The sequence below is a fragment of the Saccopteryx leptura genome, chromosome 2 (genome assembly GCF_036850995.1).
Source record: "Saccopteryx leptura isolate mSacLep1 chromosome 2, mSacLep1_pri_phased_curated, whole genome shotgun sequence".
NCBI classification, from domain to species: Eukaryota; Metazoa; Chordata; class Mammalia; order Chiroptera; family Emballonuridae; genus Saccopteryx; species Saccopteryx leptura.
Window position 1 is genome coordinate 147,767,016 of NC_089504.1, and position 26,166 is coordinate 147,793,181.

The following is a 26,166-nucleotide window of genomic DNA, read 5'->3' on the forward strand; positions in this document are numbered from 1 at the left end:
GCTTCTCCTGTGTGCCCTGGCCGGGAATCGAACCAGGGTCCTCCACACGCTAGGCCGACGCTCTACCGCTGAGCCAACCAGCCAGGGCTTAATAAACAATTTTCAATGGAAAATGTACATCAGTGTTGGCTTTATTCAACTATCTTCTTCATCTTTATTCCAAGGAGTCAGGCTTTTCCTTGGCAATAGTTCTCCAAGTTTGCATTATTTTGCCAAGATAAAATAAAGACAAGACATATGCATACACAGACTTCCTGTGAGACCATTCCTAGTCTAAGCAGCCCAATCTGTGGTTTATTCCCTCCAACATCTGCCTTTTCCTAGGACCTGGTCAGTTACTATGAGGAATTAAAATGAAGGTGAAATCTTTGGTTGATTGAAACAGGAGAGACCACACCAGCCAACACCAAAATAGGAGTGTTGGGCTGTGCAAAATTGAGATGAGATAAAGAATCAGAGAAGGAAAAACCATTATTGGGATGGATTAGCCAGAGGAAACTTAAAGCCAGAGGCCTGAGAAATTGTATTACAAGAGAAGGAAATAATGAAGGCGGTATCCTTGGAGACCAATCTGGCAGTTGTATAGTGTTTGGCCCTTCTTTTGCCCCTAACATTTTAAATCTTGCCACAATTGTGGTCCACAGATCTGGCTAGAAAGGAGCAAGGAAGCAGCCTTCCTTTTCACACAGACAGCCCGAGAAAATGTGTGTGCTGAACTTACTCAAATGAAATTGATTTCCAAAATAAAACTGCCATTAAATAAAAGACTCTATTTAATCGGGCTATTTTTAATATTCTAACATTCTATAAAAAAGGAAAAGAGAATGGGAGGAAAGAAGCAAGTAAAGAGACTGGAGAACATGAACGAATTACAGAAACGGCAGGCATTTAAAGAGAAGACTGTGCGGTAAGCAAAACTTTACTTGGTGAATAAATTCGACTTAAAACAGGAGAAATCTGGACTTTCATTGGAACTGGAGCTATTAAAGCAAGAAAAGAATTTTCTGACTTAAAATCTGAATATAAGAAGAAGTGATAGAATCTTCTTCAAGGTATAGCAAAGATATCAGAAGAGAGGGCTAGCTTTTTAAGGATTCTCCCAAGTGACATAAATTTAGTTCATGAACTCTGAATTTTAATAATCAACTCATATCTAATCAAATCTTTATCCAGAAGATCCCTCATTTACCTTTCCTGTGGAGGGACTTCATTTCCAAAGAGAATTTCCATTATTTTTAAATTAAGGGAAAAGCCTGAACATTTTCAAACAAACTGAACAAAACAGCAACAAACCATGTGTAACAGATCTAAGTTCCCTGGCCTGGACATACTACCCAGAATTGGAGTCAGAGAACTGGTTGGCAGAGAAGAAAGGGTGCAGGCATTGTAACACAAGAGACATTCAGTAGGGTTAAACACTGTGCAATGACAGGGGATGAAGAATAAGCCCCCTGCATGATTGCCAGCTCTTTCCTGCAGAACTTCTCAGGATGAGGAGGGTGAAACTGACTTACAGAGCTGTTGGAATGAGTAAGCATTAAAAAGCACATAAAGACCCTGGCCAAATAGTTCAGGTAGTTAAGAGTGATCCTGATATGCCAAGGTTGTGGGTCAACCTTCATATGACCGGTTGATCCCCGGTCAGGGCACATACAAGAATCAACCAATAAATGTATAAATAAGTAGAACAACATTGATGTTTCTCTTTCTCTCTCTCTAAAATCAATACATAAAAATTATAAAATAAGAATAAAAAGCACATTAAAACACATTGTGTGTCAAGTACCTCCCTGACTGCCTCTTTTTATTTATTTTTTTATTTTTTGTAGTTTTTCTGAAGTTGGAAACCGGGAGGCAGTCAGACAGATTCCTGCATGCACCTGACCAGATCCACCTGGCACACCCACCAGGGGGCGATGCTCTGCCCATCTGGGGCGTTGCTCTGTTGCAACCAGACCGATTCTAGCGCCTGAGGCAGAGGCCACAGAGCCATCCTCAGTGCCCGGGCCAACTTTGCTCCAATGGAGCCTTGGCTGTGGGAGGGGAAGAGAGAGAGAGGAAGGAGAGGGGGAGGGGTGGAGAAGCAGATGGGCGCTTCTCCTGTGTGCCCTGGCCGGGAATTGAACCCGGGACTCCTGCACGCCAGGCCGATGCTCTACCACTGAGCCAACCAGCCAGGGACTCCTTGACTGCCTCTTATGGTGTACTTTCTGCAGCTAGACTTAATAGGTTTCCCCCCAAATTTCACTGGCTTCCCAACTGGAAGTCTTGAGTATAAAGTCCTCACCTTGCAATTCCAGACTGCTGATTTTGATTTTGCCTCAATGTCCCAATCTCAGAAACCCTACTCCTCAAAATGACCATCTCAAGAGGGGCTGAGCATTGAGACAAGGTCACAGCATTCTGAGAACAGTGATGGAAAAACGAGGCAATGGGGAATCCACTCTCTACTCAGGAGACCCTCTCTTCTCTTCGCAGCCAGTGCCTTCCTACCAGTTCAAGGTCATCTTCCGTATGTCTTCTGATACTCTGGTTTGAATGGGGTTTTCTGATTCTGGCCTACTCACTACTTCTCTGTGGTACATACTGTGCTGCTTAACTCATCTTGCATCCAGGGTGGTTCTAGTGCTCTCAGTCCCTCAGCTCCTCTTAGATGCACCTGCCCATGCATTAGCCACTCCAGAGGAGCCCTTCATAAACCAAATGTGCATCTTCTACTTAGGAATTAGGGAGTATTAGGCTGTAGGAAAATCAAGCTCAGTAAGAATAAAGTACTTAAATAAATCCTCTTTACTCTTTGTATACTGTTTCAATCTTTTCTTCTCTTCAGTCATTAAATCTTTGCTTTGTATTTCTGTAAACTTCTTTTTTAAACAAAATAAAACCCACCTTTTTAGCAGTGGGAAAGTCCATTCAATATAACTAGGTCAAGCAGCTTATCACAAATTTCTGTTATCTTACCATTTAAAAAATGCAACTGTGTATTAAAAAGCTCTGGCCTCTGACAAAAAAATTTCTCCTTTTCCCTTAAAAAATGGGCTGTGAGAGAGGGTGCCTTGACATGTGGTTTCAGGTTGATGAAAGTATTGCTAAAAAGAGTTTTCACTGGGTCAGTCTACACCCATAAAAAAGAATTCAGTCAACTACTAGCAAACCAATTGTTCTGAAAACAAAACCAAACAAAAAAAATGACAGTGCCTGTCATGGTGACCTTCAATAGACAAAGCCTTAAAAAAGAGTAGGCGTGCCTGAGCAGGCAGTGGTGCAGTGGATAGAGCATCAGACTGGGATGTGGAGGACCCAGGTTCGAAACCCCGAGGTCTCCAGTTTGAGCACAGGCTAATCTGGTTTGAGCAAGGCTCACCGGCTTAAACCTAAGGTCTCTGGCATAAGAAAGGGGTCACTCGGTCTGTGGTAGCACCCCCACCCCCCAGGTCAAGGCACATATGAGAAAGCAATCACTGAGAAACTAAGATGCTGCAACAAAGAATTGATGCTTCTCATCTCTCTCCCTTCCAGTCTGTCTGATCCTCCCTCTGTCTCTCTGTCTCTGTCTCTCTCTCTCTCTCTCTCTCTCTCTCTCTCACACACACACACACACACACACACACACACACACACAAAAGAGTAGGTGTTATACTGAGGTAGTGTGAAGGGAGATTGAGCAATATAGAGCAGTTATTTAAAATAAAAAATAAATCAACGTTAATAACAACCAAACAAGGATGGGTTGTACAATAATAGCAAGATAATATTCCTGTTTTAATCTCTACCAATCATATTCTTTCTTTTTAAATGTTTTATTTATTGATTTTAGAGAGGAGAGAGAGAGAGAAACAAGGATTTGTTGTTCCACTTATTTATGCATTCATTGGTTGATTCTTGTATGTGTCCTGACCAAGGATTGAACCTGGATGCTCTAACCAACTGAGCTACCCAGCCAGGGCCCAATCAGATTCTTACTAGATTATAATGTTTCATTTGAGGATTCATAACACAAAAGAGATAAATGTTGAACCTAGAGACCTTTCCTAGTATTTTCCATGAAAATTTAACATTCTATAAAAAAGGAAAAGAGAATGGGAGGAGAGAAGCTAGTATAAAGAGACTGGAGAAAAAGAAAGAATGACAGAAATGGCAGATATTTAAAGAGAAGACTGAGCAATAAGCAAAGCCTTACTTGGTGAATAAATTCTACTGAAAACAGGAAAAATCCAGACTTTAATTGTAACCGGAGCTATTAAAGCAAGGAAAGAATTATCTGACATAAAACTGAATATAGGAAGAAGAATCTTCTTTAAGGAGCAGCAAAGATATTAGAAGAGAAGGGATAGCCTTCCAAGGATCCTCCCAAGTGATATAAATTTAGTACATGAACTCTGAAAGATATACAGGGACCCCCCAGAAAGGATGATGCAGGGTATAGTGATAAGAGTTGCCCCAAATTCTAAGAAAAAATTTTAATGAGGTACTCTCAAACTTTGTTAGATGCTTGCTGAGTAACAATAACAACAACTATGCATAGAGATGAGAACAGTAAATAAATATTAAAATATGTGAATATTTTCCCTGGCCAGATAGCTAGGTTGGTTAGAGCATCATCCCAATGCACAGAAGGTTGCAGGTTCGACCCCTGGTCAGAGCACATGCAGGAACAGATTGATGTTTTTGTCCATCTCTCTCCCCTTTCCTCTTTCTAAAATAAGTAAGTTAATTTAAAAAAATCCCAGAAAATATGTGAATATTTGCCTAGAAACAGCTAAAATAATCTAATATTCCAATAGCTCTAAAGTAACAATAGTCAGCAATCATCCAAAACCTAAAGCACTATTATTATTTCTTACGATAGCAAGAAAGAAGTGCTTGTCAAAGAAAGAGGACACGCTTTTATTGATAAAGACTCATCTCATACTGAAAGGCTTATATTGCCAGACTCTGTGCCAAGCACTTTACATGGATCTTCTCATGTATATATTTTCCCAATAATTGTTATATGCTCGGTACTGTTATTAGCTCCATTTCAAAGAAATTAAATTACTTGACCAAAGTAACATTGCTAGTAACTAAACTGTTGAGCCAAGGTTTGAACCTAAGCTGGCTGATTACAGAGACTCAGTTCTTCACCTACAAACAGTATTGTTTAATATTCTCCAACACGCCTATAAGGTAAGGTATTCTTACTACCCCTGTTTTACAAGGATGGAACCGAAGCTCAAAGCACAAGATCACACAAGACCTATTGATAGAGCCAGGATTCAATACAAGCCTAAACTCAAACCACTTAACTACTCTCTTTGTCTTTCTCTCTCTCTCTCCCTCTCTTCTGTGTCTGTCTCTGTTCTCTCTCATTTAACAATTTGTAAGACTCACTCTGTGCTAGGTACTATCATCTATTGTTTTAAAGTACAAGCGATATAAGGATGGTTAAGATGATTCTTTTTCTTAAGAAACTCATCTCTAGAAAGAGTCTAGAGCTTACTATTCCAAGTGTGGTGCTTGGACCAGCAGTATAGACATTACCTGGAAGCTTGTTAGGAATTAGAATCTCAGGCCTCATCCCCAGAACACTGAATCAGAATCTGCATTTTAACAAGGTTTCCAGATGTTTCATATGCACATTAAAATGTTAGCAATACTGGTCTAGTGGACATTTTGAAAGGTTTTGCTGTTCTGGAGATAGATTTCTATGACTATAACCCAAAAATTAGGGCATAAAACAAAACAATTGAACTGGAATAATGGCAGGTGAACCAGAATAATACCCAAATGTCTCCTACACTATTTTCACCTAAACTTTAAAAAATGATTCTTATTGTATCTTAATGGGGAATTTTCAGGCTAAGCTCTCAGCTAGATGTCAGGCAATCAGAGATCAACATTTGTTTTCAACATTTTTTTCTAACTTCCCTAAAAAGAGGAACAATTACATAGAAATTCACTGTTTAGGGAGATGGTTCTTTCAGATGCATATAACTGGACCTACCTTCCTCCCACCAATGTGAAAAAGTTGCAAGAAAACTGAGCGGTATTTAGGTGTAGCTTTTGCAGCAATCACGGTGGGGGTATTTTCTGATTTTTAATTACCTCTATGGCTTCATGCCACAATATGTTGTTTCTGATTTTACTTGTTGCAGAGCCAAAAATAAAGTGAGGTTCTTTAACTGTGTCACTGACAAAAGGGGTAAGCTAAATCAAGAAATAAATGCATCACACTGCATTTGTAATAATGGAACCAAACTCAGCAAAACAAATGGTCAACGCCCAGAAACAAACCCACTGTACCAGCTCATTGCCTTAGTCACAGCCTAGGGAGAATGAGCTCACTGGCAAGGTGCCCACGTGCCCAAGTCAGGGGTGAGAAGGGTCCTTCCACCTACTGCAAGTAGTAATCACCTCAAAAACTCAGTATTTTTTGTAAATAAACTTTTTCAGGTCAAGTTCAGATTCTAAACTGAATATTATATATGACTCTTATTTTAAGGTCTTCAAGGTTTGCCTTGTTTTGGGAATGAAGCTCCAGTATAAAACCAAAGTGTCCTACTTGTGAAGTGGTTGGATTCCATGCACCCTTATGTGGTAGCTCCAGAACACTGCAGGAGTACACAGTACAACTTAGCACTGGAAGAGGTGACAGAACCAGCCAAGACGATCTCTTCCACTAATGCCTGAGCATGATAGTCAAAGGCAGCAGGACAGAGTAGAAAGACAGGGATTTCAACCAGACCTGTGTGTATGTCCTGGAGCAAGTTATTTTATTTCTCTGAGCCTCAGCTTCTTTATTTGTAAACTAAAATTTTAAATTAGTCTTATTTGCAAAAAAATACTTTGCATGATGTTGTAAGGATAAATGACAACATATGTAAAAATGGTTGGCAGTCAACAAATGTTAGACATTATTAATTATTTCTCAGAAAAGGTAAAAGAAGTAAACTTGAGTCCCACAATAAGAAATATCACAACACAGTAAATGATACTTGGATTATAATGAGGAAGTGTCTGGTTGGAGACTTAACCTCTAAGACCACTGAAGGAAGAGAACAGTGAGGAGAGGCAGGGTGGAGACTTCTGAGTGCATCAATGACGGCAGCTAAGTACTCTGTGCGCTTTGACTTATTTATGTATGTACTAGATCAGAATAGAGAGCAGACTGCCAGCAATTCTTTCTATAAAGATGCTGGGTTAGATGATGTAATATTTTCATCTTCCTCTACCCAAATTTCCTTCTGACCCCCCCCCCCCACACACACACACACAAAAGTGTAGCATCATTGCTGTTCTAATAAGGAGTACTGTATACTCCGCTCTTTTCTCCTAGGCTTTTAGGAGTCTTCGTGCTTCAAATATGCCGCACTACTAATTCCCAAGCTGGAGACCCTCCTGCTAAGGGATCCACACAGGCTAGCTATAAAATCAGTAGGTCAGAGAATGCCCCACATCATTAAAAAAATAATTAAAGACATTTGGTTCGACCTTTGTAAGTTAAGAGGCACAGAACCCAAGAGTTGGCAAGAGATGCCGAGGCAGCCACTGTGGCCCAGAGCCCCTGGCCAGCTCTCTTCCCCTGCTTCTCTACGCCCTCTCACTCACCGAATCTTTTCTTTTCCTGCTGTTTCATATACTATTTCTGTACTACAGTTTCTCATAGAGCCATTTGGGCTCAACTATAGTTATTATTATTTAAAATCCATGTTGTGAATGATGCTTCTAATGATGTATTTGTAGTTTTAACATGGGAAGACCGGCAAATGTGTCTTGAACCATTTCTTGATTAAAATGTGGATGAGGTCAGATGACGGTAGAACACACTCAAATATGGGATGCAGTGAAATCACAATAGTCTGTCTAATTCATAAGCACAGAGTTTTTGAAAAGTTAGGGCTGGTTGGGGGTGCAATGTTTTTATACATTTTTATTAGACCCAATTGAAAGATTTGAAAGGATGAATAAATTATTCTCCTATTTGCTTCATCTGCCGTTGCAGACTATGCCCAACAGATGTCACATAAGAAATTCAAATTACATCTTCAAATGGAGCATAACTTTTGTAATGAATAATTCAAGAGAATAACTGAAAATCGGAATATTTTAGAGACAGTTCTTTATTGGATAGAAAGTGTTAGTAGAAAAATACTCACCTATTTATCTGACCATTTTCTACTTCAGTGAAATCATTGGAATCATTGCTAATGTTATCATCTTCAGGCACTGTCATGTTTTGCAACTCAGTTAATTCAAGTCCACTTTTGAAATGCATCATGTTTAGAAAGTACTTGTAGTCAAAAAATTCATCCAAATTCTCCTGTTCTGAGTGTATTTACAAATGTATAGCAGCAAAAATATAAGCTTGATGCCCCTAAAATACAACACAATGAAAAACTGTTAAACATATAAATATAACTGATTAGAAATAGTTTAAGTAAACAAATAATTAACTTAATGACAGAACAACTTTTACATTATGCTACTCAATACAATAAAAGCAATCTTTGTACATCAAGTTATAAAGACTCTAAATTTTATGACTTTCATAAATCTTTCTCCATTTCAACCATAAAAAGAATCATGTCTCATAATCTTAATGCTCACATTTATAGGACTACTATGTCAGCTGCAGGCAATATAGACACCCTTTTATAAAACTGTGTTTAAAATGAAAGTCAGTTGGATACATTAATGCGTCAGCTCACAGGACACACATCTAGCTGGGTATAGACTGCAAAGCCACAAAAGCACCTCTAATTTAGCAGTCCCAGTAAGAGAAAAATGCAAATCCTCAATAAATGGCATCATGAGGGATCAACCACTCAACTCAGAGGTCAAGTAGCAAAGGACAAATCTATGTTCTGAAATTTAGCAACAGTTTATCCATCAACTGCAAGAGATTAAATCAATCTCTTCAATGAAATCACTCCATGTCAGGGAATTAGGGAATTAAAAATTCATACTCAAGGGATTTGAGTTAATCCACCTGAAACTATATTTCCTCATCAGAAACAAAAGTCTTGCAGAGTTCACATTTTCTCCCATGTGGATGACTGTGATTTAAATTTCTGAGGGGTCACCAATAGTATATAAGGAGGGGACCAAGTTCCAGACACACAGCATCACAAATCAAGAAGCAGGTGGCAAGAGTGGTGAATGCAATTTCAAAATTCCAGATGCGCAGGAGCCTGACCTGAGTGAAGTGATGAGGACCACGGAATAAAGCAGAATGTCAGTGAGTTTTTTTTACCTTCATTGGTAACTGAATGACATTTTGTTATTTTTTCTGATCCTGAAGTCTATAAGATGATTGTAACCTAGTTAAGAGTCAAAACACAAATGTGCCCACCTAAGCATCCTAGTATATCATCCAGAAGCATTTTGTTAATTGATAATATTTTCAGGACCCATGGAAAGTACCCTAGAGTGATACTTTTCCCAGAATTTTTTTCTCCTCCTCCTCTAGGCCACACATTATTCCTTTTTACTCAGTCTCCTATCTAGAATGAAACCTCCCTGATTCTAGGATCCTTTACAACAGGGATAGTCAACCTTTTTATACTTACCACCCACTTTTGTATCTCTGTTAGTAGTAAAATTTTCTAACTGCCCACCGGTTCTACAGTAATGGTGATTTATAAAGTAGGGAAGTAACTTTACTTTATAAAATTTATAAAGCAGAGTTACAGCAAGTTAAAACATATAATAATAATTACTTACCAAGTACTTTATGTTGCATTTTCACTAAGTTTGGCAGAATAAATCTTTATAAAACAACTTACTATAGTTAAATCTATCTTTTTATTTATACTTTGGTTGCTCCGCTACCACCCACCATGAAAGCTGGAATGCCCACTAGTGGGTGGTAGGGACCAGGTTGACTACCACTGCTTTACAACTTTGTAACAGAAATATTCTCTACTACCTCAGGTTCCAGGAGCGTCACCCTTCCTGCAGGGCAAGGTCTCTGCTGGAAAGCAGGAAGCCAGGACAGGAAGATGTGAGCTTCATGAACTTCTGGTCTAAGGCCAACCTGGCAGCTTGGGGAGGATTCTTCTAGCCAAGGTGGTAGTACTAGAGATGGACCATCTCTAATTGCTTTTAATGCCTTCACACAGTGGCAATGTTTACACCCTGTCTTTACTTTGCAAAAGTTGAAATGTATAAAAACAGTTAAACACTACCTTGCCCCTTGGCCCCCATTGATGAAAGCTGCACAAATGGACTAGATGGGGTGATTTCTAACATTCTTGCCACACTGGCTCTTTCCTGTATGGCTCCTTCAGAAGCTACTGAAGTGATACTACAGGGTTGGCAGACAGTTGATTCAGTGGATGGTGCTTCCAACCTGGAGTAAGAAGTCCCTGTCTCCCCATAAACTGGTAGCAAATAGGGCATTAGAGCCTGACCCGTGGTGGCACAATGGATAAAGCGTTGACCTGGAAACACTGAAGTTGCCAGTTCAAAACCCTGGACCTGCCTGGTCAAGCCACATATAGAAGTTGATGCTTCCTGCTCCTCCCCCCTTCTCTCTCTCTCTTTCTCTCTCTCCCTCTCTCTCTCCTATCTAAAATGAATAAATAAATAAAATAAATAGGGCATTAGACAAAAACTTTCTGAGGACAGGAAAGGTTGACTAACAACAGACTGGGAGTCTGCTGTTTGAATTTAAACTTTTATATCAACATATACATGTGTGCATGTGTATATGTTTAAACAGATATATATAAAAAAACATATATATATATACACACACACACACACACACACACACACACACACACATGAAACTAGTCATTTAAAAATGGACAATAAGGGAAAAGAATACAGGAAACAGGAAGTCCTGGCTACTTAAATTATATCAGTATTTGGCAAATACCAGTTCTAAGTTAATCACATAGAATACTTTTTTCACAGTTCTGGAAGTTAGAAGTCCAAGGTCAAGTCCATGCCTCCTTCTGAGGCCCCTCTCTTTGGCTTGCAGAGAGCTGTCTCCTTACTGTATCCTCACATGGTCTTTCCTCTGTCTATGTATTGTGTGTGCCCTAATTTCTTTTCTTTTAGAATAAATTTTCACTGCTATGAAATAACCTATCTGAAATCTAACTTCTTCTTGAAAATGAAAACTGAAAAATGGGAAAAATAAACAAAGTTAGTAACTGATGTCACGAAGACTGAGGCCACACTTAGGAAATACTATCCATTCCATTTATATATTTATTGAGTGTTAGGTGATGAAGGGGGGGTGTAAAATGTTTGGGGAAAGTCAAATTTAGTGATCTGAGGTAGCATCATAAAAAAGTCACATTTGGACTGGCTCTTGAAAAAGAAAAGTTTTTTTTCCCCCTGATTCTAAAACTAATACAGGCTCACTGTAGAATCTTTAGAACAGACATTGTAATCCTTACATTACATTATAAGGATTTTGAAAAGGTATTTATTTATTTATTTATTTATTTATTTATTTATTTTTTGTATTTTTCTGAAGCCGAAAGCAGGGAGAGACAGACAGACTCCCGCATGCGCCCGACCGGGATCCACCCGGCATGCCCACCAGGGGGCGACACTCTGCCCACCAGGGGGCGATGCTCTGCCCCTCCGGGGCGTCACTCTGCTGTGACCAGAGCCACTCTAGTGCCTGGGGCAGAAGCCAAGGAGCCATCCCCTGCGCCCGGGCCATCCCTGCTCCAATGGAGCCTCGCTGCGGGAGGGGAAGAGAGAGACAGAGAGGAAGGAGAGGGGGAGGGGTGGAGAAGCAGATGGGTGCTTCTCCCGTGTGCCCTGGCCAGGAATCGAACCGGGGACTTCTGCACACCAGGCCGACGCTCTACCACTGAGCCAACCGGCCAGGGCCTGAAAAAGTGTTTTTTGAAAACACGTTAGTTCCTTATAAATAAGCAATACAGGTTTTTGTAGAAAAATTACAAAATACAAATTTGCAATGGAAGAAACAAGTAGAAAGAAAAGAAAGTCACCTGTTATCTCAGCAAGCAGAGATGATCCAGGACTATTACTTTCCAGAGTTTCTGTGTGCACATAGATTAGCGCCTGGTACACAGTAGGCCCTCAGTAAATATCTGTTAAATGAAAAGAATGAGTACAAATAAACAATATGTATACATCTCCAAAAATGAAAATCACACCATAGAGTTTTTAAAACATTTTTCACATAACAAGATACGGTCTCCTATACTGAGTTATGTCAGTAAAACCAGGCTAACGCCATTACTATACTTCTAATATTGCTTAACCACTTGACTTTGCCATTAACTGTCATTCCATTACTACTGGGCAGTCACACTGCTTGGTGGACAGGAGATGGACAGGCGGAGATGAGGCCCAAGGTGAGACTTCTCAGTGAAAGAGAACAATCAACAGCTCAGAGGCGGGAGGTGAAGGTGGAATTCAAGAAACAAAGAATTATAGTTTCACTGAAAGATTGCAGCAATTATCAGACTGTACAATTAATTAAAAAGCTGAATGGGGTCATCATGTGAAGATCTTGATGTTAACACAACCATAATTACTATCTCTCAACATTCATATTAGGTTACAAATTACAGTTTACTCAGCACAGAACATTTCTGATCCTTTACTGCATTATTATGTCAGTATGCTTATTGGTACATTTTATTAATAGTACCAAAGTAAAATACATAAATTTATTCTCTGCTCTTTATGGTGTTAGATAGCAAAGGAGAGGATAGGCAGACAAATTTGTCTGGCCCTACATTACTTAGAGTGTATTTAAACCAGCAAGACTGTCCCACATAAAGTGACAATATACCATAAATCCTTTGCACGACAGAACCAAACTATATGGCAGAACAAAGAATAAGTCCAGAAAGATTTCAGAGACAGACATATGCACATAGGTACATATAAGGAGGATGGGAGAGGGGGAAGAGAGGAAGGCAGGAAAGAAAGTAAATGGGGTCTGAGAAATCAGGTAAGGTTTTGCAAGTGTTAGGACCTACACAATGTCTAAAGACAGGTAGGGTTTAGACTGGGGGGTAGGGAAGGTATTACTCGTCCTGGGAACAGCATAGACAAAGACATGGAGGCCCAGTGTGCACAGAAGAGCTTTCTGTGACCATTCAGATGAGCCTAGCAAGAGTAAGAGGAGCAAGGTACTGTACATGCTCTTGAGTAATAGGAGGTTTTATAGGTTTGGTAAAAGCTGATTTAAAGATTTACAGGGAAAACCAAGCCAAAGAATGTATTGGAACTTAAACATTGTCTAAGATTACTTTTTGAGAGAAATAAGCAAAAATACAATTTCAATTGCTAATTTACTTTGTGGTGGATTGACCACTCTGTATTTGCCCCACTTCTTTGTAGTTCAGTTCTACAGAGGATGGAAAGTTGAAAACTACATTTCCCATATTCCTTTGCTGCTCGGGTTCTAGATATGATTTAGATTCCACTGATCAAAGAGCAAGGTGCTAGGGGCAAGGCACCCCATTTTGCTGGTCCAATTCTAGCAGGTGAATTGTGTCTACAGATTCCTGGTAATCCGATTTGGCTCAAGCAATGTGTTCCTGGAGCATGTAGTTAAGACAATGAGAAACCAGCTTCCTGGTTTCCCAGCTTCCTGACAGAGAGGCAAGTTGCAGTTTCCTCTGTGGTCCAGTTAAACGGTGGTATTTTGCTAATTATTTGTAGAGGTCCAGCCTATACCTGCTCTGTCATCTCTTCTAACAATTCTTTAGACACCTAATTCTCTGTATTAAATCCCTTTTGTTTAACAAACATAGAAAGATTTCTGCTATCTGAAAACCTGACTAATATTCTTAATTTTATTTTTTTCCTTTCTTTTAAGTTTTTTATTATGGGAACTTTTAAACATGCATAAATGTGAACAGAGTAAGATAATGAACCCGCACGTACTAGTTTCAACAATAATCAAGTCAAGCCAGTCTTATGGAAGTTTTACACCCACCATCACATAGAATTATTTTAAAGCAGATCTCAGATATCCTAATATTTCCAAATATTTCAGCACATATCTCTAAAAGGTAAGAACTCTTTTTTCAAACACCACCACCATATCACTGTAAAACCTAATAAATAGAATTCCTTAATATCACTAAATATCCAGTCACATCATTCACATTCACTTAATGATTAAATTATTATGAATCACTGTTTTTTGTTGTTGTTTTAATAAATCACACCTCTGCTAGCTCAACTCCTGAGACTTAATCATGATACTCAGGCCAGCGGTTTTAAGAAAGTATTAGGCCTAAGGCTAATAATGACGGTCCTATTCTTCCTGCCATTTCTTCCATAAACTGACTGAGCCTGTTTACCCACTTGGGATATTTGAATCACTGAGCTCTCAGACAGTCTGCTTTTCTATACTTCGAAAGACCTGAAACAAGCTAAACAGGTTAACTAAAATGTCAGGGAGCCTTGCTTTTGGCTAGGTTGCATTAACTTGATGTGGTAATCCTAGATTCTCATTGGCAATTTTATATATCTTTAAAAAATAAAAATGGAAAATGAATTAATAAAAAAGTTGTCATCAAAACTCATTAAACAGTATAGTTAAGATCTTCATGTAAATTATATTTCAATTAAAATAAAAGGTTAAAATTACTACTCAAAATCTTTGCTAACCTGAGTTCTTTGGGAGGTGGGGTATAAGAAAAATGGCCCTTGGTAGTGATCAGGCTGGGAGCTGGTCAGCGATCTCAAAGGTGATTTCTCTATCCTTACTCACACCTCACAACTTAACCAGTGCTAGTGATCTTAGCTCTGCGAGGACCCTAGATCGCCATTGTCTTCTCCACCCTCTTCCCCAAGTTCTGTCAATCACTCTCAGCTCTGTATCTGGAAAGTAACCTTGTCTAGAACTATGCACTACCACCTGCACCTCCTCTCTTTACTGCCAACAGTTCTGAACACTTGCTCCTGTCTTCATCACTCCCCTGAAACTATGCCCAACTGGCAAATTATGACTCCCCCATTAAGGAGCTGTGTGACCCTGGGCAAGTAACTTAACCCCTCTTTATCTCAGTTTCCTCTTCTGTAAATAGACATAAAGTCATACCCACCTCATAAAGTTATTATGATTCTATGGTTGGGTCCATGTGCAGCACTTACAACAGTGCCAAGCCTGGTTCTTGTAAGCTATCGTGACTATGATTGTTACTATTGCTACTACTTCCTAATTAAGACGAGAGGCTTTTTTTTTTTTCTAAGACGAGAAAGCTTTTTTTTTTTTAAGTCCTCATTCTCCTCTGCTCCTTCCAGAACATGGAGCACTGTTCATTGCCCGCCACCAACTTGCTCACTGCATCCTCCTTAGTGTTGTTTCTTGGCCTCCTTTGCCAGCTCCCTTCTTCTCCCCTCCTCTCTTAGCATAGGAGCAGCTCTTCCTCCCTCCTCTCTTCCCTTCATGTCTCCAAATTCTTTCCTTTTTACAGTTTCAAGCCTGTAGTGTCATGTTCATTCCATAGAGCATCTTTCAGACATTTTCCCCCAGGCATTTTCATTTCATAAAACTAGAATTCCTTTGTATTATGAAATAGGATCTCCCTCATAAAGATACTACTTGATAATAATCATATCACTTAACATGCCACATGTTTCTTCATCTATAAAATGAGAAGGCTGGAGGGAGATAACCATTCAGTTCCTTCTTGCTCAAAAAAAATTTCCACAAATTCTTTCTAGACTATAGCTGCCCTTGGGACTTCTCCACAGCGATGTCTGCCCTTACCTCAAACTCTACGTGCCTTTCTGAACACATCGCCTGAGTCAGACCTAAGCTTTTCTGTTTCTGTTAAAGATAATGTTCATTCTCATCACTTAGACATGGAAACCAGCCGAATATCTCTTTAATGCTACCTCATATCTAATCAGTCACCAAGTCCTATCAACATTCTTTCCTGGTGTCCCTTCCCTTCCTCTCACTCCTTTCAGCTCCACGACCCTGACTTTGCCCCTCTCTTTCCTCCATGCTCCTACTGACGCCGCCCTGCCCCCAGCTACAGGCACAGATTCTTCCTGAAAATATGTCTTGCACATTCTTCTTCACCCCCTGCTAATCATTATTGCTCCTAATGCTTACAGGTTAAAGTCTAATCTCTGGAACTTCAAATTCAAAGCTCAGTTTGCTCATAATTATCTCTTTAATTTTTCTCTCCCATGACTTTCTTTCTGAACCTTCCATTCCTGCAGTAGATCTACTCTTACAGTTTTCTGCTTTGTTCATTTCATTCCCTTGGCCCGGAGCACACTTCCCCTACCCTTTCCCATCAAGCCCATGCCTATATTTCTTTCAAAGCCCAGTTTGTTTGCATAATTTTTAATTTTTACATTTCAAACCAAACTTCTGTGTGTTGTCTTTCTCCAATGACCAACCGATGATTGAGTATTTACCTGTGATGAAGTGCTAAAGAAGTGGTTCTCTACTGGGGACAATTCTGTGCCCCATGCTTTCGAGGACATTGTCAGTGTCTGGAGATATTTTTGGTTTTTATTGTACAAGTGAGGAGGAGCTTCTAGTGGAAAGAGGTCAGGAATGGCACTAAATGTACAATGCACAGGACAGCTGTCCACAACAAAGAGTTATCTGGCTCCAAATGCCAGTAGCGCTGAGGGTGAGAAGCCCTGTGTTACAGGAAGCTTACCAGGGGATAAGTATTAACCATTTCTGTTTGGGGAATGGAGATGAGCTGCTCACTCCATGGACAGACTATCCCTTGCATCCTATATTGTTCACCATATCCAACGGCTCTATAATTCCTCTTCTGTTCAAATGCCTATATGATCTTTCAAATGTCCATTATCAATAGGCCCAGCCGATGATGTCTGGAAATTAACCTGCTCATATTCAGAAGTTTTTAAAGTATTGCAATTTTTCTAAGACAGAAAATACTGATAAACTCCAGAAATTAATGAATTCAACCTGTAACTCTGAATATAGGAGATTGAACTAAATATTACATTTCTAAAAATTAAAGCTTAATTTAATTTGAATAGTAAGTGTATTTGAGCTGTGTAAAGACCACAAAATTAAAATCTTTCTCATCAACTAAACATTCATAGATTTAAATAATTACTAAAAACTTATAAAGTGGAAACAGCCTGGAATAGTTCAGTCTTTGAGAAAATGCTTTCTCTGCACACTTATGTTTTTGCTCTAATGATATCTCTGATTCAGGATTGTTACTAAACTAAAAACAATGAGTAGAGTTTGTTTTTAAATCCTGGTGAAGCTATGACAGTTAATGCCCATCAAAATATTCTTTAAAAAAACACACCCAGAAATAATAAGAATTTTAAAGTGTCAAAAAGTGGTGCATGTAAAAAAGATCATTTATAAAAAGAAACAATTAAAAACATGTCTTTATTTGAAAAGAGAAAAATGTTATAATCCAATATTAGATGATGTGATAGTCTGAACAAGCTTTTTCCTTCTCTCTTGACTTGTCTTCTCACCTTAAAATATAAAAGGCAGATTAACAATACACTCTCAAAGATTTCCTTCAGTTCTAAAATCCTATGAATTTATGATTCTATAGATTATTTTCAATGGATCATATCAGAGATAAAATAATGAGCTTGTAGGCAAATCTTCTGAATAGCTGACTTAGACTAGTAGTCCTCAATTCTGACTAAAAACAGGAATTGCCTCAGGAGTGTTTAAAAAATTGTGCAGACTGAATTGCATGGCTCTAGGTCAGGGCCATTTGTTTCTCATACACCCAAGTGGTGCAGAGCCCTCGAATCACACAACGAAACCTTGGTCTATTTGGGCCTGATAAACTCTGTTGGCCTCTCCCTGATGACTCCCTGAGAACTTTCCCACCACAAAGGTCTGAGGGCACCTGGCAGGTGACAGCTAAACTTGGTATACCCTGGAATATTTGCTGAGTGGCCTCAGACCCTGCACTGTACTGAGTTTGAACCTGTGTGAAACTGGTGGAGTATTTCTTCCTTCTACCTGGTGACTCACTGAAAGCTTACCTGATGCAACTCAGGTACTGCCAGAGGCTCATTCAGTGTCTGAGCTTATCAGTCAACTGACAGGTGGAGGCAGGTGGAAGTGGGTCTTGGGGTGCCTTGGGAATTTTGCTGACATGACACTGGACCTGCAGCTGGCAAAAGCTGGCTTTGGTGTGCAGCGTGGTCTTTTCCATGCACACCAACACCCAGCAGAAGCAGCCACAAACTGTGGATCACTTTGTAGCTTCTAACAGGTTGCCCAGAGCCAGTCACAAGCAATGTTTAATATTGGCCTGCACTAGAATCTCTCCCAAGAGGTTCCAGAACAGATATATCCAGTGGTCAGCTTCAAAGCAGGATTAAATTAGCTTTACAAGCAGCATATCCAAAAGGAGATCTCTGGTACCATCCTCAGCTGGTACCAGAGGATGCTACAGTAAATTCTACTTCCTGGAGTCAGCACTTACCTGGCAGCTCAGACACTGTGGTCAGAGTATATCCACACAGTCAGACGGCCTGAGGGTAGACCTTATACACAAGTGGGCCAATAGCAATTAAGACTCAATTACAACAGCAGGGTCCACATACCCACACAGGGACATTCCTGGAGCACCCAGACCAGGTGATCAAGGAGACTGTGCCACTGGGTCCCAAAGGACACCTACTACATAAGGCCATGCTGCTAAGACTGGGAGACATAAAAGACCTACCTAATACTCAAAAGTAGAGAGAGGCAGCCAAAATGGGGAGACAAAGAAACATGCCCCAAATGAAAAAAATGAAGAAACCCTCAGAAAAAGAACTAAATAAAATGAAGGCAAGCAATTTACCAGATATAGATTTAAAAATATGGTTATAGGCCTGCTCAAGGAACTTAATGAGAACTTTAACAAGGAGAGAACAAGCATAAAAAGGACACAGATACCATAAAAAAGAAACTAGTCATAAGTAAAGAATACAATATCTGAAATGATTTCTCAACAGAAATATTTCAGGCCAGAAGGGATTGGCATGAAATATTCCAAGTGATAAAAAGGAAGGGCATACAACCAAGGCTACTTTACCCTGCAAAACTATCATTTAAAATTTAAGGAGAAATTCAGAATTTCTCAGATAAGAGAAAGCTAAGGGAGTTCATTACCACTAAATCAGTATCACATGTTAGAGGCTCTTCTTTAAGAAGAAGAAAGAAAAAAATAAAAATAGGAACATAGTTATAAAGAATAAAATGGGACCTAGCCTGTGGTGGCACAGTGGAGAAAGCATCAACTTGGAATGCTCAGGTATCTGGTTGGAAACCATGGACTTGCTCTGTCAAGGCACATATGTGAAGCAACTACTACAAGTTGATGCCTGGTCCTCTCCCCTTTCTCTCCCTCTAATCTCTAAAATCAATAAATAAAACCTTAAAAAAATAGAGAGAGAATAAAATGGCAATAAATATATACTCGTCAATACTCAATTTAAAGGTAAATGGCTCAGGCCCTGGCTGGTTGGCTCAGTGGTAGAGCATCGGCCTGGTGTGCAGGGGTCCCGGGTTCGATTCCCGGCCAGGGCACACAGGAGAAGTGCCCATCTGCTTCTCCACCCCTCCCCCTCTCCTTCCTCTCTGTGTCTCTCTCTTCCCCTCCCGCAGACAAGGCTCCATTGAAGCAAAGTTGGCCGGGACGCTGGGGATGGCTCTATGGCCTCTGCCTCAGGTGCTAGAGTGGCTCTGGTTGTAACAGAGCAACGCCCCGGATGGGCAGAGCATCGCCCCCTGGTGGGCATGCCAGGTGGATCCCGGTCAGGCGCATGCGGGAGTCTGACTGCCTTCCTGTTTCCAACTTCAGAAAAATACAAAAAAAAAAAAAAAAAAAAGGTAAATGGCTCAAATGGTCAAATCAAAAGACATAGGGTAGCTGAGTTAATAAGACAACAAGACCCATAAGTATGCTGTCTTCACAAGACCCACCTCAGAATGAAAGATACACACAGACTAAAGTTAAAAGGGATAGAGAAAGATATTTGACGCAAATGGGAAAAAAATATGTAGAGTAGCAATACTTGTATCAAATAAAATAGACTTCAAAACAAGGGAAAAGAAAGACATTACACAATGCTAAAGTGATTAACCCAACAAGAGGATATAACCTTTGTAAACATTTGTACACCCAACATAGAAGCACCTAAATACATAAAACAAATCTTGATGAACATAATAAGAGAGACTGATAATAATACAGCTATAGTAAAAAATTTTAACACTCATTGACATCAATGCATAGGTTTTTCAACCAGAAAATCAACAAGGAAACAGTAGTCTTAAATGACACCCTAGATCAGATGGATTTAATTGATATCTTCAAAGCATTTCACCCCAAAGCAGCAAAATGTACATTCTTTTCAAGTGCACATGAAACTTTTTCCAAGATAGACCATGTGTTAGGTAGGACACAAAACAAGTCTCAATAAATTTAAGAAGACTGAAATAATCTCATTTTTTCTGACCATAATGGTATAAAACTAGAAATCAATCACAAGAAAAAAACTGAAAAAGACACAAAGACATGGAAGCTAAAAAGCATGTTATTAAACAGCGAATGGGCTAACAATGAGATTAAGGAAGAAATCAAAAGATACCTTGAAAAAATAAAATAAAATGAGAACACAACAACTCAAAATCTATGGGACACAACAAAAGCAGTCCTGAGAGAGAAATTCATAGCATTACAGGCCTACATCATGAAACAATAAAAATCTGAAATAGATGATCTAACCTTACACTTAAAAGAACTTGAAAAAGAACAACAAACAAAGCTCAACGTGAGTGGAAGAAAGGAAGTAATAAATATCAGAATGGAAAGAAACAAAATAAGAGCCTTAAAAAACAATACAAATGGTCAATGAAACCAAGAGCTGTTTTTTGAAAAGATAAACAACTGGCAAAACTCTAACCAGAATTTTCAAGAGAAAAGAGAGAACATCCAAATAAATATAACCAGAAGAAAAGAGGAAAAGTACAACTGACTTCACAGAAATATGAAAGATTGTAAGAAAATATTATAAACAACAATATGCCAACAAACTGGACATTCTGGAAGAGATGGATAAATTCCTAGAAACATACAACCTTCCAAAACTGAATCAAGAAGCAGCAGAAAATATGAATAGACTGATTACAACCGAAATCGAAGCAGTAATCCAAAAACTCCCAGCAAGCAAACAAAAATCCTAGACTGGATAGCTTTACAGGAAAATTTTACCAAACATTCAAAAAAGAACGGACAGCTATCCTTCTCAAATTATTCTCAAAAATTCAAGAGGAAGGAAGACTCCCAAACTCATTTTACAAGGCCAGTATTATCTTAATTCTAAAACCAGATAAAGACACTATAAAGAAAGGAAATTATAGGACAATATTCCTGATAAATATAGATGTTAAAATCCTCAATAGAGCCTGACCAGGTGGTGGTGCTGTGGATAGAGCATCGGACTAGGATGCTGAGGACCCAGGTTCGAGACCTCGAGGTCAACAGTTTGAGCACGGACTCATCTGGTTTGAGCAAAGCTCACCAGCTTGGACCCAAAGTCAATAGCTTGAGCAGGGGGTTACTCGGTCTGCTGAGGGCCCATGGTCAGGGCACATATGATATGAGAAAGCAATCAATGAACAACTAGGGTGTCGCAACGAAAAACTGATGATTGATGTTTCTCATCTCTCTCCGTTCCTGTCTGTCTGTCCCTATCTATCCCTCTCTCTCTAAAACAAAAAAGAAAAAAGAAAAAAAATCCTCAATAAAATATTAGTAAACCAGATATAGCAATACATTAAAAGATCATATACCATGATCAAGTGGGCTTTATTCTAGGGATGCAAGGCTGGTACAATATCCACAAATCAATAAATGTGATACATCAGCCTGACCTGTGGTGGCGCAGTGGATAAAGCGTCGACCTGGAAATGCTGAGGTCGCTGGTTCGAAACCCTGGGCTTGCCTGGTCAAGGCACATATGGGAATTGATGCTTCCAGCTCCACCCTTCCCTTCTCTCTCTCTCTCTCTCTCTCTCTCTCTCTGTCTCTCCTCTCTCTCTCTCTCTCTCTCTCTCTGTCTCTCCCTCTCCCTCTCCTCTCTAAAATGAATAAATAAATTAATTAAAAATTAAAAAAAATATGATACATCACATAAACAAAATGAGGGATAAAAATTGTATGATCATATCAATAGATGCAGAAAAAGCATTTGATAAAATCCAGCATTCATTTATGGTAGAAACTCTGAGCAAGGTGGGAATAGAGGGAACATAACTTAACATAATAAAGGCCATATATGACAAATGCAAAGCCAACATCATACTCAATGAGCAAAAACTACAAGTGTTTCTCTTAAGATAGGGAATAAGACAGGGATGTCCGCTTTCACCACTCTTTTTCAACATAGTACTTTAAAGTCTTTGCCACAACAATTAGACAAGAAGATGAAAAAAAAGGCATCCAAATTGGAAAGAAAGAAGTAAAACTGTCATTATTTGCAAATGGCATGATACCATATATAAAGAACCCTAAGGATCCCACCAAAAACCTACTAGACCTGATAAATGAGTTCAGAAAAGTAGCAGGTTACAAAATAAATGTCCAGAAATCAGTTGCATTTTACACAGCAGTAATGAACTATCAAAAAGGGAACTGGCCCTGGCTGGTTGGCTCAGCGGTAGAGCGTCGGTCTGGCGTGCGGGGGACCCCGGTTCGATTCTGGGCCAGGGCACATAGGAGAAGCGCCCATTTGCTTCTCCACCCCCCCCTTCCTCTCTGTCTCTCTCTTCCCCTCCCGCAGCCGAGGCTCCACTGGAGCAGAGATGGCCCGGGCGCTGGGGATGGCTCCTTGGCCTCTGCCCCAGGCGCTAGAGTGGCTCTGGTCGAGGCAGAGCGACGCCCCGGAGAAGCAGAGCATCGCCCCCTGGTGGGCAGAGCGTTGCCCCTGGTGGGCGTGCCGGGTGGATCCCAGTCGGGCGCATGCGGGAGTCTGTCTGACTGTCTCTCCCTGTTTCCAGCTTAAAAAAAAAAAAAAAAAAAAGGGAACTAAGGAAACAATCCTATGCATAACTGCTTCAAAAAGAATAAACTCCTAGGAATAAATTTAACCAAGAAAGTTAAAGACTTGTACTCAAAAAATGATAAAACACTGAAGAAAGAAACTGAAGAAGATACAAATAAATGACAGTATACACCATGACAATGAATAGGAAGAATTAACATCATTAAAATGTCCATACTGCCCAAAGCAATCTATAGATTTAATGCACTTTTTATCATGATATCAATTTCACAGAATTGGAACAAATTTTCCAAAAATTCATATGGAACCACAAAAGACATTGGATAGTGACAACAATCTTGAGAAAGAAGAACAAAGTTGGAGAAATCACACTATCTGATATTAAACTATACCACAAGGCCATAGTAATCATAACAACATGGTACTGCATAAAAACAGACACTAAATCAATGTAAATGAAGAGTCCAGAAATAAACCAACACCTTTATGGTTAATTAATATTTGACAAAGGAGGTAAGAACTTATAATGGAGTAAAGGCAGTCTTTTCAATAAATGGCATTGGGAAAACTGGACAGATATGTGCAAAAAAATGAAAGTAGACCATCTTCTTACACCATACACACAAATAAATTCAAAATGGATTAAAGACTTAAATGTAAGATTTAAATCCATACAAATCCTAGAAGAAAACATAGGTAGTAAAATCTCAGACATTTTTCATAGAAATATTTTTTCTGTATGTCTCCTCAGGCAAGGAGTACAAAAGAAAAAAAATAAATGGGACTACATCAAACTAAAAAGTTTTTGTATAGCAAAAGAAACCATCAACAAAATAAAAAGACAACCCACTTAATGGAACAACATATTTGTCAATGATACATCTGAAGAGGGATTAATATCCAAAATTCATAAAGAACTTCTAAAACTGAACACCATAAAACAAACTATAATCAGAAAGTGGGCAAGGGGCCTGAATAGACACTTCTCCAAAGAGAACATACTGATGGCAAATAGATATATGAAAAGATGCTCAGTATCACTAATTATCAAAGAAATGCACATTAAAACCACAATGAGATATCACCTGACAGCTGTCAGAATGGCTATCATCAATAAATCAACAAACAATAAGTGTTGGTGAGGACGTGGAGAAAAGGAAACCCTACTAGTGCACTGTTGGTGGGAATGCAGATTGGTGCAGCCACTATGGAAAACAGTATGGAGTTTCCTCAAAAAATTAAAAACAGAACTGCCTTATGACCCAATGATTTCACTTATGGGGACAGAATCAAAGAAACCCAAAACAGTGATTTGAAAGAATACATGTACCCTTATGTTCACTGCAGCATTATTTACAATAGCCAAGATCTAGAGTCGCCCAAATGTCCATCAGTAGATGAATGGATAAAAAACTGTGCTACCTTTATACAAAGGAATACTATTCAGCCATAAAAAAGAAGGAAATTGTAACCTTTCAACATAGCATGGATGGATGTGAAGATTATTATGCTCCATGAAATAAGCCAGTCAGAGAAAGACAAGTACCATATGATTTCACTTATATGTGGAACCTAATGAACAAAATATAATAAATAAACAAAGAAAATAGACTTATAGATACAGAAAACAGATTGATAGATGTTAAGGGTAAGGGGGTCTGGGAGGCAGGGTGAAAAAGGTGAAGGGATTAAACAAAGAAAAAACACCCAAAACAAAAAACTCCTAGACATAGACAACAGTGTAGTGATCACCACAGGGAAAGCGGGTTGGGGAAGGTAGAAGAGGATAAAGGGGGGATAAACGGAGTCTTGGCACACAATACAATATACATAGATAATGTATTATAGAATTGTACACATGAAACCTACATAATTTTATTACCAATGTCACCCCAACAGTCAATACAATTTCTAATTTTAAATAAAAATAATAATAATGATAACCTCGCTCACAACACACACCAGTTTCGACTTAATTGACCTAGGATGGGATCCAAGCGTAGATATTTTAACTGCTCTTCAAGGAGTCCCATGTGCATTGAGATCTGCAAACTTAGGCTAAGGGTTAAAAACAAAGGTAGCCAGGATCCCGGTAGGCAAGATAAATGAACAAAGCAAATTGGGCATAAGGAAACAGAGAACATGTATCCCAAACTATTTTAGTAGGAAAAAGCCAGATCTTTCAATATTTTTTCAAGAAATGCCAGAACCTGACCAGGCGGTGGTACAGTGGATTGAGTATCGAACAGGGACACAGAGGACCAAGGTTCAAAACCCTGAGGTCACCGGCTTGAGTGCAGGCTCGTCCAGCTTGAGTCCAGGGGTTGCTGGCTTGAAGCCCAAGGTCGCTGGCTTAAGTCCAAGATCTCTGGCTTGAGCAAGGGGTCACTTGCTCCAGTGGTCCCCAACTCCCCGACCATGGATCAGTACCGGTTCATGGGCCATTTGGTACCGGTCGCAGAGAAAGAATAAATAACTTACATTATTTCTGTTTTATTTATACTTAAGTCTGAACGATGTTTTATTTTTAAAAAATGACAAGATTCCCTCTGTTATATTCATCTAAGACTCACTCTTGACGCTTGTCTCGGTCACGTGATACATTTATCTGTCCCACCCTAAAGGCCAGTCCATGAAAATATTTTCTGACATTAAACCAGTCCGTGGCCCAAAAAAGGTTGGGGACCACTGACTTGCTCTGCTGTAGCCCCCCAGTCAAGGCACATATGAGAAAGCAATCAATGAACAAACAACTAAAAGGTGCCACAAGGAAGAATTGATCCTTCTCAACTCTCTCCCTTCCTGTCTGTCTCTACCTGTCCCTCTCTCTGTCCCTCTCTGTCACACACATACAAAAAAAGCCAGAAATCCTTATTTTAAATGAAATTCTGATATTTAGATGTTGAAAACTAATTCCAAACAATTTAAAAAGAAATTATAAGTCACACAAAATATACCCACAGGCTTCTTTGGTTTTTGTTTTTTTTTTTTTTGTTTTTTTTTTGTATTTTTCTGAAGCTGGAAACGGGGAGAGACAGTCAGACAGACTCCCGCATGCGCCCGACCGGGATCCACCCGGCACGCCCACCAGGGGCGACGCTCTGCCCACCAGGGGGCAATGCTCTGCCCCTCTGGGGCGCCGCTCTGCGGCGACCAGAGCCACTCTAGCGCCTGGGGCAGAGGCCAAGG

The 26,166-nt window shown here is 39.5% G+C and overlaps 1 protein-coding gene across 2 annotated transcripts in view; it reads right to left on the bottom strand.

Annotated features, from left to right (window-relative positions):
• The window catches only part of SLC38A1 (solute carrier family 38 member 1), an 82,784-nt gene that overhangs the window by 49,191 nt on the left and 7,427 nt on the right, over nucleotides 1-26,166 (bottom strand). For both annotated transcript variants that reach the window (XM_066369026.1, XM_066369027.1), the window contains 2 exons: nucleotides 11,958-12,059; nucleotides 8,136-8,353 (listed from right to left, as the gene is read on the bottom strand). In XM_066369026.1, coding sequence (XP_066225123.1) covers nucleotides 8,136-8,257 — 122 coding nt within the window. In that variant the 5' untranslated portion in view covers nucleotides 8,258-8,353; nucleotides 11,958-12,059. The remainder of the gene's footprint in view (nucleotides 1-8,135; nucleotides 8,354-11,957; nucleotides 12,060-26,166) is intronic.